At 44.6% G+C, this 17,594-nt stretch overlaps 1 protein-coding gene across 1 annotated transcript; it reads right to left on the reverse strand.

Moving 5' to 3' along the window:
* Window positions 1–1,690: 1,690 nt before the first annotated feature.
* LOC132394692 (zinc-binding protein A33-like) lies at window positions 1,691–8,491 on the reverse strand. The gene is made up of 6 exons (XM_059971075.1): window positions 8,027–8,491; window positions 7,839–7,934; window positions 7,518–7,751; window positions 6,211–6,233; window positions 5,989–6,107; window positions 1,691–4,313 (listed from the first exon to the last, which is right to left on the reverse strand). The coding sequence occupies exons 1-6, from the start codon at window positions 8,432–8,434 to the stop codon at window positions 3,784–3,786; spliced, it is 1,410 nt and encodes a 469-aa protein (XP_059827058.1). The 5' UTR covers window positions 8,435–8,491; the 3' UTR covers window positions 1,691–3,783.
* Window positions 8,492–17,594: the final 9,103 nt, after the last annotated feature.

Raw genomic sequence — 17,594 nt, forward strand, 5'->3', positions numbered from 1 at the left:
CTAGCTCTTGCTTCCATGATGAAAAGCCGTTAACCTGAAGCTAGCTTCTCCGACGACCGAGGCTCTACGATCTGGTGAATATTTGTATTTGCTATGGCAAAAAAAAAACGAGTAAATTAAGTCCGTGCGGGACCTCAAGAATATTAGCGGTAGGTTGGACTCTGAGTAAGGTTCCGTGTGGTGTCAAAATGATCTACATTATCTACGTAATCTGAGAACTTGGCCAAGGAACGGCAGGTGGGATTGAACTGGTGAAGTGAGAAATGCTAGTTTATCGGAGGATAAACGGAGCAGGATTTCGACACTAAAGACAGAGCTCTGAAGATTGTTGTAGATCAGAGACACCTAGTGGTGGAAAAGCATAGTTTCTTGACCATGGTGACCCGGTAGAGCAGTAGGATTGTGAAAACGGTGCTTTCGGATACTTGTCTTTCCTGGGCATGGCACTGAGTACAAAAGCTAGGGCGTCAAGATGTTTCAGACACCGCATGTAAGAGCACAGTGTGCACCACGGTGATCACGCTGGAGGAAGTAAGAAATTAAATTATAAATGTTGCAGCAAACGACACAAAGACGTTGCCGAGATTGGACGTGTTGAGTCGTGAGGATTGACTGGACAGGGTGGGCCGTGCTGATCGTAGTGCAGAAGGAAAAGGAGCTGCCACTTAGCTCCACCTAGCGGAGGGATTACATTGAGAAACGGATGGAGGTCGCCTCCAACCTGTTGGCATGAACATCGATTTCTCAAACTTCAAATAATGCCTGCCCCAACTTCATCATTTCCCATCCTCTTGTCCCTCTCTCATGCTCATGCTATCTCCTTGTTCATCGATCGCCTCCCTCTGGTGTTTCCCCCCCCCCACTGTTTTTCTTTCTTCCATGGCCTTCTGTCTTCCTAGCTCATTGCTTCATCCCTCCCTCTCCAAGTTTCACCTATCGCCTGCAGTTTCTCTCTCTTCCCCCCACCCCCCGCCTTTCAAATCTATTCCTCGGTTTTTTTTCTTCAGCCCCGCCGAAGGGTTTCGGCCCAAAACGTTGGCTGTACTTTTTCCCCCATAAATGCTGCCTGGCCTGCTGAGATCCCCCAGCATTTTGTATGTGGTGTCTTAATTGCAATTATGCTTTATTTCCCACTTTGGTCTTTATTTCATTTTCAAACAATGTACAAAGCAGAATTTGGGGATCATCTCCTTATTCCCACATAGGAGGAGATGCAATAACCTGAAATGATGAACCACTAGGCTCAAGGCCAGCTTCCCTCCCCGTTTTTATAAGACCTATTGGACGGTGCCATAGTATGATAACATGGATTCGTGACCACACTACCTACCTGCACTGGACCCTGCAACTTTAACAGTTCATTCTGCGTTCTGTTATCCTCTGCCCTGTAATGCCACAATGCACTTTTATAATGAAATGATATCACTGGGAGGACTGTAAAACTAAACGATTTTCTCTGTAACTATCCACATGTGGCAATATAAAACCATTTTACTACTTACCAACGTAGAAAAAAATTATACCTCGAGAGCATGGAACACAAGGTTAAATTATAGACTTTACTGATGACCAGATTTATAAGAAAATATATAAAATAAAACCATGCAGGTAAATTTTTGGTGCACGTGTTTAAGGACAAGAGGGGTCCTTGCATTTAGAATGTCGTTTAAAGCGTTATGAGTGAACACGATGCGATTTGGCCGTTGAAGCATGCTCTGTAACGATCGAACATTTCCGATCGAATGGTTCATCTATATTGAATATGTTTGAAAAGATGACGGGACAAGTAACACAAGATGGTTGTGAACGACTCATGGAAATGGGATGAATCTGCTGCGCGATCCACGGTCAGCAATCCAATATTAATTACAAATACTCCCCACACAGAGAATCAAACACAATCACCGTGAGTAAATGCAATTGGGTTTAATAGGAATTTCACGGAAATATAGGTGGCAGAGAACCTATAACATCCACTTACTGTTCGTTTGAAACGAAAGGTAAAGGAGATGATTATTGCCGATTCAGTTCTATGTACAATATGTTGTGCCGATGATTGTATATTGTGCTGCTGTTGTGACACGCTAATACTCTGCGAATCAATCCACACTCAGTTTCTTCCCCCAGGCCATCAGCCTCCTCAATACCCAAAGTCTGGACTGACACCAACTTACTTCCCTCAACTGTGCCTATTGTCTTGGTTATTATTTATTGTAATGTCTGCACTGTTTTGTGCATTTTATGCAGTCCTGGGTAGGTCTGTAGTCTAGTGTAGACTTTTCTGTGTTGTTTTTTACGTAGTTCAATGTAGTTATTGTACTGTTTTATGTAGCACCATGGTCCTCAAAAACGTTGTCTCGTTTTTACTGTGTACTGTACCAGCAGTTATGGTCGAAAAGACAATATAAAGTGACTTGACTTGAACTCAAATGACTACGCGTTATAACAGTGGCGAGCAGAAGAGCATAACTGAATGCAGAACACGTCGGACATTGAAGTGGATGGGCTACTGGAGCAAGAGACCTTAAGCATACTCCCGGTTTCTTCTTTACAGGAGGTGCCTTATGAAATGGTCACCGCGTTTATATGACAACAATAAAATTGCATTCGAAGTTATTATTGATGGCTACGGAAACCGAACAGTGCAAGGGGACGTGAAAGTCAGAAAATTCACTTGACCTTCAAAACTCTTCCGTATCTGCCGTCGATCGATATTTTTGATGGCGAGAAATCTGTTTGTGAGTGGTTGCAAGGATAAATCAGCCTGATTCTAGGAAGGATTTGAAGAATCAGATTACCAATTATGGGAATATATTGAGGTGATCACACAGTTTATTCTCATCAGTTGCTCGGAACAGCTCCAAATCATCCCGGTGTTCACCGATGTTACATTTACTCTCGTCCACCATTAAAATCAGGTTGAATTCTGGAGCTTTCTGGGCCAGACGCGTTGAGGTATGTGGTCAGAAATCTCCGCTCTACATTCCGACCAGGAGATTATCTCCTCTTTTACCCAACGCTGTGAGATGCAGTAGCGAGTGAAATTGTGCCCACACTTCATCATGACTGGATCAGTGAAGAAATCCGGGCAGATTTGACAAATCAGCTCCGTGAATAAACTTTCAAACAATTGTTTCCAAGCTATTTGAAGTTCAGGTACACACTGACTCAGTTCATGTAGCTGCATCCAATAAACCGAAACCTGCACAGCTTAATTTACATTTTTAAATCTTTTCTTTCTGCTGATTTTTTATTTCAAAGCTCGTTCATGGTTTTGCAACATGGTATTTGAGAATTGAATGGGAACTTTTCAGAGCCAACAGTTACAAAATGTGGTTCACAGAGTAATAGATCACTATAGCACAGAAACAGGCCCATCGCCGTGTCGTACTATTACCCTGCTAGCCTCATCGACCCGAACCTGCACCAAAGCCCTCGGTATCCCTCCTATCCGTGTAGTTATCCAAACGTTAAAATGAACCCCAATTCCACCACTTCCGCTGGCAGCTCGTTCAACACTTTTACCACCCTCTATGGGAAGAAGTTCCCCTTAGAAATTTCACATTTCACACTTAACCCATGACCTGTAACCTAGTCTCACACTATATAATTATATATATAGTATCGCTGTCAAATCGCCGCTTATGTTTTTTTACTATAGGGAATACAGTCCTAACTTATTTTACCTTTCCCTTTAACCCAGTGCCTCAAATCCCGGCAACGTCCTTGCAAATTCTACTACCCATCCCCTGCTACTGACACCGTTCACGGGACCTATGCCTTTTAGAGACGCGGAGCAGAACCGGAAGAGATTCTCAGCCAGTTCCCATCCACTGTCCGCAAGAAAGGATAAACTTTCCCGGAGAATTTAATCCCAGTAAAGGTGTGGAGATGGGACTTTGTGTCCACGCTGTAAAAGGAAACTGTACCCGTCTCGTAACTGAGATAAACTCCCACCTTCCTGAGGAAAGGTTCGGCAAGGAGAGGGATTGGAACGGTATTGTTTATATGAACCTTGTGATTTTTACGCGCGATGCTCCAGACCCCATTCTCTGGTCTAAGTCTCCCTAACCCCTTCCTCGAAACAGACTCTGCAGCAACACCCAGAGTCCAGCGCCGATTAGCCGCTACTTCCACTTCCCAATAATGCCTTCCCGATGTGAATCCCACCAATCCCAGCACACATGCCTGGTCTGCAAATCTCTTCACAGAATAATGGAGGCTTCTTGGAGACGGGGTGTATTTCACACTTTTCCGATCGTCAGACACCTCAAGCCGCGGATTTGCCGTTTCCACGTCCAGGGTGACAGCAACTGCAGAGATAAGCAGAGAATTAGAGCGTCTCCGTGGATCGAGGGCAATCGGTCGGAACAGGAGCACTTCCTGAGTTACAATAGAGTGACCAATAGAGAGGATCTAGAGGAGGTTGAGGAGAATTCACCCAGGAATGAAATGAAAGGACTAACGTGTGAGGAGTGGGATATACACACGCTAGACTTTAGAAGAATAGTGGCTGTGGTGGTGTTGGGGACAGTGCTTTCACTCGAACCTATCGAATACCGAAAAAGGTTCAGGTAGCGTGGTCGTAGAGATTCCAACAGTGGCAGAGACTACGACTAGAGGCAACCTCAGCAGACCAAGACGTCCCTTTGAAACCGAGATGAGGAGGACTCTTTATAGCCATAGCGTAGTGTAACTGTGGTATTAATTGCTACAGACGGCTGTGGAGGCCATGTACTTGGTTATATTAAAACAATGGTTGATAAGTTCTTGAGTAGTAAAGGCGTCAAAAGTTTCGGGCAGAAGGCAGGAGAATTGGGTTGAAAAGGGTAATTAATCAGACTTTATAAAGCACTGGAGAAGTATGAGGGAGACGACTCGATGGGCCAGATAGCTTAATTCTTCTCCTACGTTTTATAATCATATGGTCTAAATCTTATTTTCCCGAATTTTACGCAGCTGTGCCCTTGTTGTGTCGGAGAAGGAAGGGGGCGGAGGTGTGAGAAGGTGGGGGAGGGGGGCCGTACCAACATCGGGCATCGCAATGAGGGAATAGAGAGAAAGGGAGAACGAGCCGCGATAAGGAAAGGAGAGTTTTTAGAGAGGGAACACGGATAGGAGATGAAGGTGAAGTCCAATTATCGAGTTGGAGAGAGAACGAAAGAAGATAAGTTTAGTGGTTGCAGGATGTCAGAAAACCAGAAGCCTCAGGAGTGAGGACAGATTGAGTGTGAAATATCATTAGAGTCATATACAATGTAAACAGGCCATTTGCCCCACCAAATACGTGCCCACCACCCAATATCTAGGGCTCTTTTTCCCCACACCGATAGAATACTCAGAGGGTTTGGACGGGATTCTAATTGCTGGTAGTCCTGAAGAGGGATCTCGGCCAGGCTCATCGGCTGTTGATTCACTTCTGCAGAGGCGGACTTAACTGATGCTTTTAACAAGCGTCAAAAAAAAAAGAGAAAAACAATCTGCTGGAGGAGCGGCATTGTTGGAGAGAAATAAATGGTCGAGGTTTCGTGTCTGGACCCTGAACAGACAGATTGCAGAAGTAAATTGTCGCGTATAGAGAAGAGAGTGCGTGATGAGACAGGTGCTGGAAGACGGCGAGTGAAGGGCGTGCTGGGCAGGAGCAAGCGAGAGGCAGAGACTCAGATAGGAACGCTGGGCAGATTAAATCAAGTTGCGGAGTTAGCTAACGAGAAGAGGTGTGGACTGGTAAAGGTGAACAATTTGACAGAGAATCGATAAGGAATAGGGACAAAGTTATCTAAAAGGAACAGTCCTTGTTCGTACCATAAGCCTTTAGGGTACAAAAGTGGAATGTGAGGCCACAACGCCTCACTAGTTTCACCAGTTTTATTTCAACAGGAGTGTTTGCAACTAGAATAACATCAGCTTCCGTGCGTTGTAAGCAATAATTCTTGTCATCCAATTAAATCGCTGGATTGCATAATAAATGAGAGAAAATGGGGTTACCTTGTCGGATGAAATGAAAAGCTTCACTCAACATTGCATTGATCAAACTTGCTAGACCGAATGTTTTAACTGGTAAGGTACCATCCAGAACTGTAAGTACTCGTTCTTCCTCGCTGTACCTAACAACATTAAATATTCCGTAAACTGAACGTCGCTAAGAAATTTTCGCATATATGTTGTAAGTAGAGTAGCTAGGAATGTTAATTACATAGCTTGTCCTACCTTCTCTTCCGAGAAAATTCCTCCTGAAATTAATGAAATGATTTTGACGTTAACATTAATTGATCGCGAAAAACCTCAGCGCAGAGAGAGAAAAATAAATGAGACTTCCAGAATAAATCAACGAGTTAAGGAGCAGCTCTGGAGGCAGTGGGGGCTCGACATTACAGGGTGATATCATGAGGAATAACTGTCTTGATTCTGTGTCTCAACCGAAAACCTATAGCTTTCCTTTGCCTCACTAGATAGACGCTCCTCCAGCAGTTTGTTATGCTGCTCCAGACTAAGCTACACTCTCACAGTCCCTATTTCATCTAATGTACGGCTGCAAGCTTCCCAGTTCCTGTGTTCCTGCTGCACAAATGGAAAGTGAATATTCAACTAACGAGATAGAACCAAAGAAGTAAGTGCAAGAACTATTTATGACAGTTGTTCTACAACTGAAATGGTGCAACGGCTAAGACGATGGGGAAGACTGTACACGGGACACGTTCATCCGTTTAAAACCTCAAGAATTATCACACAGAATTATTTCAACTTTTTAATAAATTCGAATGGATGGATATAGGGAAATACTTACACTGCCTTTAACTCAGCAACGTGCACAAGACTAGATTACATGAAATAACATTCATACTTTTATTTATTTATTGACATTGCGCCCTTCCGGCCCTTCGGACGAAACCGCCCCAGCAACCACACAACTCGTAATAACCTTACCCTAATCACGGGACAATTTACAATAACCATTTAACCTACCCACAGCGTCTTTGAACTGTGAGAGGAAACCGACGCAGCCGGCGAAAACCCACACATTCCATGGGGAGACTCATTAGAGAACGAGGCAGAACTGAATTCCGAACGCCCCGAGCTATAATAGCGACACTCTAAACCTGGCGCCCGTAATTGAGTAGAGGTATAGTTAAGGGAGAATGGAGAAAAGAATACGGGGGGACCAAACATTTCAGAATATTGTTAATAAATGCTGTCAGTGATCAGAATATGATGAGCCTGTATGGAGTTCCTGAAACGGGGGTTAAGCGACTGAATTATCTGTCTCTTTGATATAGAGCGGGTATACGGCTTTGAATAAGTCGGACGAGCAGTCACTGAACGTATATGAATAGAGTTTTTAAATCTGATATGTAATTTACGCTCCAACATTCAATAGTAACAGCACCCCCCCAAAACACACACACACACACACACACACACACACACACACACACACACACACACAAAATGACAAATGTCACATTAAATCCATAAATATATTAATCACTGAACGAAACATGAATGTCGCCGCTCACCTTCAGAAATGTCGTGTTATCTTGTTGATTTATTCTTTCCTGTAACATTGAAAGTCGCTGCTGGAGAGAAGATAAACTCTCTTCAATATCTCGGAGATTTTTCTCCATTGGATCCAGAATTCTCTGCTCGTCTGCTCTGAGCTCACTGAGTAGGCGCTGCTCCCGCTCGGTGAGCATTTGGCGCAGATCAGCAAACAACGATCTAACGTGGGCCTGCATGCTCTGCGATTGTACCTGTGAGCAGAGGGGAAAGCGTCGTAACGAACGGCGCAAAAATACAAAGCAACACAGCACTGGAAAATCTGCGGCCTGGAAGCTCACCAGAACTCCGGAAATCTTCTCCTTCTGTTGTTCCGCCATTCGCTGGATATCTGATTTCCTGTTTGCGAGCGATTCCAAGAAAAGTGTAACACGATTCTAGGATGATTTTGAGAAGCAACGAATAAAAATGTCATCCGTCAGTAAAACAAAAATACAATGAACCAGTGTTCAACGTCTGCTGACCTTACCTTGTAGTTTTCCGCGGCTTCTTTAATTGGCAAATAATTATGTGCCTTGTGCTCTTGGGCAGATGCACAAATCACACAGATCAGCTTCTTGTCAGTTTCACAAAACAGTTTCAGCTCTTCATGATGTTCCTCACAGTAAAACTTTTTGTCTTTCTCTTTCAGAATCAGATTTAATCCTTGAGCCTTTTGAGCCAGGCTTCCCAACGCCGGATTTACTCTGAGGGTGCGGTCTGCAAACACCCTATGGCATTGCGGGCACGAGTTTCTCTCCTCGGTTTCCCAACGCCAGGTGATACAGCGGCGACAGAAGTTGTGCCCACACTCCAGTATTATCGGGTCGGTGAAGAAATTGTCGCAGATCCGACAAGTTACCTCGTCGGTTAAACTCTGAACTTGCTGTTTCGCCATTTTAGCAGCAGAGACTTCTCGGCAATCTCCGATGGGGGTGGGCCTGTGGGCGGGGCCGGAGGGTTGGGCTGATTAAGCCCTGTAATACCGCTGTTGTCCACTAAAAGTGCTGCCATAAATAACACCATGTAGATGCATATGTTGAAGTTGCAGAATCCTTTGCAATTTCCAAATAGTATTATCAGGCGCAGGGTTTGATTAAACAATGCTGAAAGTTCCTGAAACCTAATAGAACGTCCGACAAGGCAATTAAGCAAACACGAGAAATAAATGGAGCTACCCAGCGTTGAACTGCGGAATTCAGTGCCGTGAGAATAAGATTTTTAACAGTCATTTTCCGACATTTAACATTGTTACGTACCACGTAACGGGTTAAAAAGGACCAGCAGAAATGGAACACACCTGGAGTCTGAGTCTTCTGTTAAAAACATTATTTTATTAATAACTACGCAATAAAGTAATATAAAACAAGATAAGGCAAACAGGTCAGCAGAGTTTATGCATATATAAGTGAGTAAATAAAGTTCCCAAACTTCTCCCAGCTCAGGTGATAAATGATATAGTCTCACGATGGTATAGGTATGAAGTCAGTTCAGTTCGTGATATTGAATTGAGTAGATTGGGGGGGGGGGGGTAATTTGTCTTCCCAGTGCCGATGCCGTCGAATCTTCCACGTCGTCCTCCTGCTCCTGAAGTCTTGTTAAGTCATCGACTGTGACCACACAAAGGAGAGTGCCGAGTTCCCGCAGTAAAGTTATCAACCCAGTGCAAGGGTTAAACACAACGATAGCTTTCCACCGGTCACCGGTCACCCACCGGTCTCCGTCCGCCACAACAGACAGGATCTCCCGGCCGCCACTCACTTCAACTCTCCTTCACATTCCCATTCAGATATATCCATACATGGCCTCCTCTACTGCCATGATGAGGCCAAACTTCGGCTGGAGGAACAACATCTCATATACCGTCCCCAGCCCCTTGGTATTAACATCGAATTCTCCAACTTCCAGCAATTCCCTCCCTCTCCCTTCCCCATCCCACCTTCACTCTGTCTCCTCTTCCAGCTGCCTATCACCTCTCACGACTCTGCCTTCTTCTACCCATAGTGCTTTCCCCTTAGATTCCTTCTTCACCTCTCCTGCCTATCCCATCCCCCACCCCTTGATCTTTCCTCTGATTGGCTTTCCACCCTCCCCCCACCTTCTTTATAGGGCCCCTCCCCCCCTTTAGTCCTGACGAAGGATCTCGACCCGAAATCTTGACTGCTCCTTTTCAACGGATGCTGCCCGACCTGCTGAGTTCATCAGCTTGTTCGTCCGTGTTGACTTGACCACAGCATCTGCAGTGTACTTTGTGTTCACAGGCTGTTCGTTGCTCTCTCTCTCTCTCTCTGTCTCTGAATTAGCCGTACGCTCTCGCTTTTTTTTAAAGGAACAGTCCATATTGAATAAACCTTCAGATCTCGTCACAATATCATGCAAAGAGGATTTTATAAATGAAATATTATAAGCTAATTACATTATCTTGAGCATGGGTCCTGGAGAGAATACTGTGCTGCGAATTTACAGATTCAACGAGGATTGCTGAGGTATGGTTGCAGGAAACCAGGAACGGAAATTAACTTCATGGTGGGTGGGGGTGGCACTCAGCATAGAGACAGCAGACCACATTTCCACAGATCTTTATGAGAAACGGCTTCCAGACTGCAGGTCTAAACGCAGTGTTTCTACTGTAAACATCTGTTATCCCTTGTTACGGACTGGAAGCAGAAATGGCTTCCGTCATCCAGCCCTGCAGCCGACGAGAGCAGGCACCGTGATGGTCCGTATCACCTGGTAGCTTCACAACAGTGGTGCAATCCACAGGTCCGGCCTAACGTGGTAGAAAAAGTTTTTGTATCACTGTCTGGGGTGGACGGAGAGAAGGGAAGTGAGCAGTCCGCCAGAAATTTGTGAATGTCAGGGAAAGGGAACTATTACGAAGTTAAAGGAGCTTGGAAAGCTCAAAACTCTCAAGTTAGATAAGTCAACTGGAACAGATAACTACAGGATTCCAAAAGTTGTAGCTGAGTAGCTTGTGCTGGCATTAGTGGTGATCACTACATTAATAGTGGAGGCATTAGGAGTATCACTAGATTCTGGAATAGTTCCAGAAGACTAGAAAATTGCAATTGTCATTCCACTCGTTAAGAAATGAGGGAGGCTGAAGACAAAATATTCTAGGTCATCCTGGTGTCTATTATTAAGGGTGCGGTGCTGAGTTCTTTGGAGGCGACCTGATGAAAGAGGCTAAAGTCACCCTGATTTCCTTGAGGGGTAATTTTGCCTGGCAAATATGTTGGAACTCTTTGAGGAAATAGCAATTGGAATAACGAAGGAGAGGCAGTGAACTTTGTTTACTTGGATTTTCAGAAGCCCATGAGGTGACATAAGGCCGGAAAGTGCTGAATTATTGTGGATAGAGCTACAGTAAATATGTAAAGGGTATGAACCCGCTGATTAGCGTTATATACGGACCTCAAACAGTAGTAAGCATGTACTCTACAAATTGCAACAGGAAAAAGAAAATACGTGCCAAAAGGGCAATATTACAATACTCATGGTGGATTTCAAAATGCAGGCAGATTTGGATAATCAATTTGGCGCCGGGTTGCAGAGTCAGAATCAGAAACAGGTTTATTATCACCGGCATGTGTCGTGAAATTCGTTAACCTGGTAGCAGCAGTTCAATGCAAAACACAATCTAGAAAAATTAAAAATGAAATAATAATAACAAATACGTAAATCAATTACAGCGTACGTATATTGAATACATTAAGAATTGCGCAAAAACAGAAATAAAGTATATTTATTAAGTGAAGTAGTATTCATGGGTTCAATGTCCATTTAGGAATCGAATGGCAGAGGACAGGAAGCTGTTCCTGAAACGCTAAGTGTGTGCCTTCATGTTTCTGCACCTCCTACCTGACCGTAACAGTGATAAAAGGGCGTGCCCTTGGTTCTGGAGGTCCTTAATAATGGACGCTGCCTTTCTGAGTTACCACTCCTTGATGACATCCTGGGGAGTTTGTTGGCTAGTTCCCAAGAGCCGACTAAATTTACAAACCCTCTGTAGAATCTGTCGGTCCTATGCAGTAGCGCCCAGCCCCTCCCTCCTACCATACCAGACATTGATACAGCCTGTCAGAATGCTCTCCATAGTACATCTGTAGAAGCTTTTTTTTAGTGTATTTGTTGACATACCAAATCTCTTCAAACTCCTAATGAAGAAGAGTCGCTGTCTTGCCTTCTTTATAACTACCATCGATATGTTGGGACCAGGTTAGGTCCTCAGAGATCTTGACACCCAGGAACTTCAAACTGCACACTCTCCAGTTCTGACTCCTCTATGAGGATTAGTATGCGTTCCTTCGCTTTAACCTTCCGGAAGTCCACAATCAGCTCTTTCATCTGATTGATGTTGAGTGCCAGGATGTTGCAGCGATACCACTCCACTAGTTGGCATATCTCGTTCCTGTACGCCCTCTTGTCTCCATCTGAGACTCTATCAACAATGGTTGTTTTATTAGCAAATTTACAGATGGTGCTTGAGCTATTCCTAGCCACACTGTCATGGGTATAGAGAAAGTAGGGCAGTGGGCTCAGCATATACCCCTGAGGTGCACCAGTGTTGATCGTCAGCTAGAAGGTGATGTTATAATCCATCCGCACAGATTGTGGTCTTCCGGTTAGGAAGCCGAGGATCCAATTGCATAGGGAGGTCTAGAGGCCCAGACTCTATAATTTCTCAATCAGGATTGTGGGAATGATGGTGTTAAATGCTGAGCTATAGTCAATGAACAGCATCCTGACGTAAGTGTTTGTATTGTCCAGGTGGTCTAAGGCCGCGTGAAGAACCATTGAGATTGCATCTGCCTTTGCCTTTTGTAAGTGGCAACATTTCCAGAATGCCTACGAGATGGCGTATTAGAGCAAATCCTGCTTGAGTCCACTAGGGGATCAGCAATTCTGGTATTGTGCAAAGTTCGTAATAGATTAGAGTGCTTAATGTAAAAGAATCCTAAGGGGAAAGTGAACATAATATGGTCGAATTCACCCTGATATCTTAGAAAGAGAGGCTAATGAAGGATGTTTCAATATTACAGTGGAGTAAAGGGAACTACAGACGAGAGCAGAAGATTCGGAAGCTTTTAAAACCGAGAGAAGCCAACTAAAAAGTCATTCAGCAGGTAAAGACGGAATATGCCAATAATATTAAAGGTGATAACAACGTTTCTTCAGAGAGATAAAGTGACATAAGGCAAGGTGAGAGAGGATATCGGACCCCTTGAAAACGATGCTGGGGAGGTAGTAATGCGAGACACTTCGGAAGACACTGGCAGTACGATGGAAGTTCCAGGTGTCAGGGGCAATGAAATGTGTGAAGCTACCCTTTCTAGGGAGAAAGTGATTGTGAAACTGCAAACTCTGAACCTGATGGTCACCTAGATCAGATGGTGTACACTGCAGAATTCTGAAGGGGGTGACTGAAGAGATTGTGGTGGCATTACATATGATCTTACAAGAATCGTTGGATTCTGGAATGCACAGATTATAGAACATAGAACATAGAAATCTATAGCACATTACAGGCCCTTCGAGCCATAATGTGGCACCGACCATGGAACCTAGAAAGTGGCTAGAATTTCCCTATCGCATATCCCTCTATTTGTCTAAGCTCCAAACCCGAGAGTCTCGCAAAAGACCCCATTGCACCCGCCTCTGTGTGAAAACCTACCTCTGGTAGCCTCTTTGTACCTACTTTCAAGCACCTTAAAACTATGCCCCCTCCTGTTAGCCATTTCAGCCCTGGGGAAAAGCCTCTGGCTATCCACACGATCGATGCCTCTCATCATCTTATGCACCTCTATCAGGTCACCTCTCATCCTTCGTCGCTCCAAGTAATAAAAGCCAAATTCACTCAACCTATTCTCATAGAACATAGAATAGTACAGCACAGTACAGGCCCTTCGGCCACAATGTTGTGCTCGCCCTCAACCTCTGCCTCCCATATAATCCTCCACCTTAAATTCCTCCATATACCTGTCTAGTAGTCTTTTAAATTTCACTAGGGCATCTGCCTCCACCACTGACTCAGGCAGTGCATTCCACGCACCAACCACTCTCTGAGTAAAACATCTTCCTCTAATATCCCCCTTGAACTTCCCTCCCCTTACATTAAAGCCGTGTCCTCTTGTACTAGCAGTGGTGGCCTGTGGAAAAGGTGCTGGATGTCCACTCTGTCTATTCCTCTTAATATCTTGTACACCTCTATCATGTCTTCTCTCATCCTCCTTCTCTCCAAAGAGTAAAGCCCTGGCTCCCCTAATCTCTGACCATAATGCATACACTCTAAACCAGGCAGCATCCTGATAAATCTTCTCTGTACCCTTTCCAATGCTTCCATATACTTCCTATAGTGAAGCGACCAGAACTGGACACAATACTCCAAGTGTGACCTAACCAGGGTTTTATAGAGCTGCATCATTACATCGCGTCTCTTAAACTCTATCCTCGACTTATGAAAGCTGACACCCCATAAGCTTTCTTAACTACTATATCTACCTGTGAGGCAACTTTCAGGGATCTGTGGACATGTACCCCCAGATCCCTCTGCTCCTCCACACTACCAAGTATCCTGCCACTTACTTTGTAATCTGCCTTGGAGTTTGTCCTTCCAAAGTGTACCACCTCGCACTTCTCCGGTTTGAACTCCATCTGCCACTTTTCAGCCCACTTCTGCATCCTATCAATGTCTCTCTGCAATCTTCGACAATCCTTTACACTATCCACAACACCACCAACCTTTGCATCGTCTGCAAACTTGCCAACCCACCCTTCTACCCCCACATCCAGGTCGTTAATAAAATTCACAAGTAGAGCTCCCAGAATCGATCCTTGTGGGACAGCACTAGTCACAACCCTCCAGTCCGAATGTACTCCCTCCACCACGACCCTCTGCTTTCTGCAGGCAAGCCAATTCTGAATCCACCTGGCCAAACTTCCTTGGATATCATGCCTTCTGACTTTCTGAATAAGCCTACCATGTGGAATAAAGCATACTCTCCAATCCAGGCAGCATCCTTGTAAATCTCCTCTGCCTCTCTCTATGAAATTCACAACCTTCCTGCAGTGAAGTGACCAAAACTGAACACAGTACTCTAAGTGGGGTATAACTAAGGTCTTATATATCTCTAACATTACTGCATAGCTCTTGAACTCAACCCAGGGTTGATGAAGCCAGCAGCAAACGCCTTCTTAACACTGTCAACCTGCAAAGCAGATTTAAATGACCTATGGACGGGGACCCCGGGATCTTGCTGATCCATCACTCTGCCAAGAGTCTTACCATTAATATTATATTCTGCCTTCAAATTTGACCTACCGATATGAACCACTTCACACTTATCTGCGTTGAACTCCATCTGCCACTGCTTAGCCCAGTTCTGCATCCTATCAATGGCGCCCTGTAACCTCTGACAACCCTGCAGACTATCTGCAATATCCTCAACTTTTATATCATCAGCAAACCTACTAATCGGCCCTTCAACTTCCTTATCCAGATCAGAGAGAGGCGGGGTCCCAGAATAGATCCCTGCGGAACAGCTCTGGTTACCGTCCTTCGTGTAGAATACTACAAATACCCTTTGCTTTCTGTAGGCAAGCGAATTCTGGATCCTCAAAGCAAGGTCTCCTTGGACCCCAGGCCTCATTACGTCCTGAATGAGCCTCGCCTGGGCAGACCTATCAAATTCCTTACTGAAATCCGGACCCGGAAGACTAGGAAAAGCAAATGTCACTCCGCACTTGAAGAAGGGAGAGAGCAGAAGAAAGGAAATTATAGGTCAGTTCGTCGGACCCCAGTGGTTGGGAGGATGTTGGAGTTGATTATCAAGGATCAGGTCTTTGCGCATGATAAAATAGGCCGTAATCAGCATGGTTTACTCCAAGCAAACTCTTGCCTGACTGATCTGTTGGAATTCTTTGAAGAAATAACAAGCAAGATAGACAAATACATCGGGCTGCTTAACAAGCTATGAGCCCATTGTGTTACAAGAATTATTCTAGCATGGGTAAAGCAGTAGCTGATTGGCAAGAGGAAAAACGTGGGGATAAATCGAGCCTTTTTTGGTTGGCTGCCGGTGATTAATAGTGTTCCTCAGTGGTCTGTGTTGGGACCAATTCTTCTTACGATATATGTTTATAATTTTAATGACAGAATTGATGGCTTTGTTGCAAGGTTTGCAAACTGTTCCAAGACTGGTGAAGGGACAGATAGTTGTGAGGAAGTAGAGAGGATAAGGAAGAACTTAACCCATTTAGGAGACAATATCGGGAGGTGTATGGTCATGCACTTCGGTAGAAGGAATGAAGGTGTTGACTATTTTCTAAATTGAGAGAAAATACAAAAAACAATTAATGCACAACGGGATTTGGGAGTCATTGTGCAAGATTCCCTAAAGTTTAATTCCGAGGTCAGGTCTGTGGTGAGGAAGGCAAATGAGATTTTAGCATTCGTTTCAAGAGGAGTAGAATATAACAGAAAGGATGTAATGTTGAGACTTTATAAAACACTGGTGGGCCTTACTTTGAGCAGTTTTGGGCCCCTTCTCTTAAAAAGGATGTGCTGAAACTGAGAGGGTTCAAAGGAGCTTCACGATTATGGTTCCAGGTTTGAACGGCTTGTCATACGAAGAACGTTTGGCGGCTCTGGGCATGCACTCACTGGAATTCAGAAGAATGAATGATGACCCAGTTGAAACCTATTGTCTTCGAATATTGTGCAGAGAAGTGTGTGGTCATTCAAATTGGTAGAAGGAATAAAGGCGTAGACTATTTTCTAAACAGGGAGAAAATTCAGAATCACGTGTAAAAGGACTTGGGAGTCCTTGTAAAGGATAACTTGCAGGTTAAGTCTGTGGTAAGATGGACCTGTGCTCTGCTTTAATGTTCTGAGTTCTATTAAGGTTTCGTTGACTGATGCAGTACTAACCACCTGATCTAAATGCAACACACACACAAAATGCTGAAATAATTTGGCGGGTCAGGCGGCATCTATAGAAAGGATAAACTAACTGAAGCTTCGTGCCGGGACCTTTATTCTGGACTGAGAATGTAGGGGCAGCTAACTGAATAAGGTGGAGTGGAAGGAGGCTAACTGGGGGAGGCCAGGTGGGTGGGAAGGGGCAAGAGCTACTAAAGAAAGAATCTGACAGGAGAGGCGAGTGGACAATAGGAGAAGGGAAAGAAAGAAGTAATATGCAGGTGAGAAGAAGTAAAAGGTCAGAGAGTGAAATAAAAGAAGAGAGGGGTATTTATTCAGCAGAAAGATAAATCGATATTCATACTATCAGGCTAGAGGGTACCCAGATGGAATATAAAATGTTGTACCCCACCCTGAGGGTGGCCTCGACTTGGTACACGTCGGATCGGGAATTGGAATCATAACTAAAATGATTGGTCACAGTAAATTCCCGTTTGTGCCCAGTTCTGGTCGCCTCACTATAGGAAGGATGTGGAAGCATTGGAAAGGGTATAGAGGAGATTTACTAGGATTCTGCCTGATTTAGAGAGTATGCGTTATGATCAGAGATTAAGGGAGCTAGGGCTTTACTCTTTGGAGTGAAGAAGGATGAGAGGAGACATGATAGAGGTATCCAAGATATTAAGAGACATAGATAGAATGGACAGCCAAGGGCACAACTGCTCAACACAAGAGGACATGGCTTTAAGGTAAGGGGTGAGAAGCACAACACTGTGGGACGAAGGGCCTCTGCTGTGCTGTACTATTCTATGTCCTATGTTCTATGTTCTAGATGTACGGTGGTACTCGACGATGCGGTCCCCAAATTTACGATGGTTCTTACCAGTGTAGAGGAGGCTGCAACGTGAGCACCGGCCACAACAGACGACCACAACAACTTCACAGGTGAAGTGTTGCCTCACCTTCAAGGACTGCTTGGGGCCCTTAAGACGTTTGCAAAGATAAGTTCGTGGAAGGAGAGAAGTGGGGAGGTGTCAGAGAGCGCAGGGAAAGGGTTGTGGTGTACAGGGTAGGTGGGGTCGGAGGGAACTGGAGGCTCCGAGGACCCAAGTGCTGACGGTAGGGCATGGCGGACATG

This window comes from Hypanus sabinus, chromosome 5, assembly GCF_030144855.1.
Source record: "Hypanus sabinus isolate sHypSab1 chromosome 5, sHypSab1.hap1, whole genome shotgun sequence".
In the NCBI taxonomy this organism is placed as follows: Eukaryota; Metazoa; Chordata; class Chondrichthyes; order Myliobatiformes; family Dasyatidae; genus Hypanus; species Hypanus sabinus.

Coding starts and splice junctions, on each gene's coding strand:
- LOC132394692 (XM_059971075.1), bottom strand. CDS start 8,434: ATGGCGAAACAGCAAGTTCAGAGTTTAACCGACGAGGTAACTTGTCGG. Junction 7,935..8,026: donor AAGCCGCGGAAAACTACAAG/GTAAGGTCAGCA, acceptor AAATCATCCTAG/AATCGTGTTACACTTTTCTT. Junction 6,108..6,210: donor GAATTTTCTCGGAAGAGAAG/GTAGGACAAGCT, acceptor TAATGTTGTTAG/GTACAGCGAGGAAGAACGAG.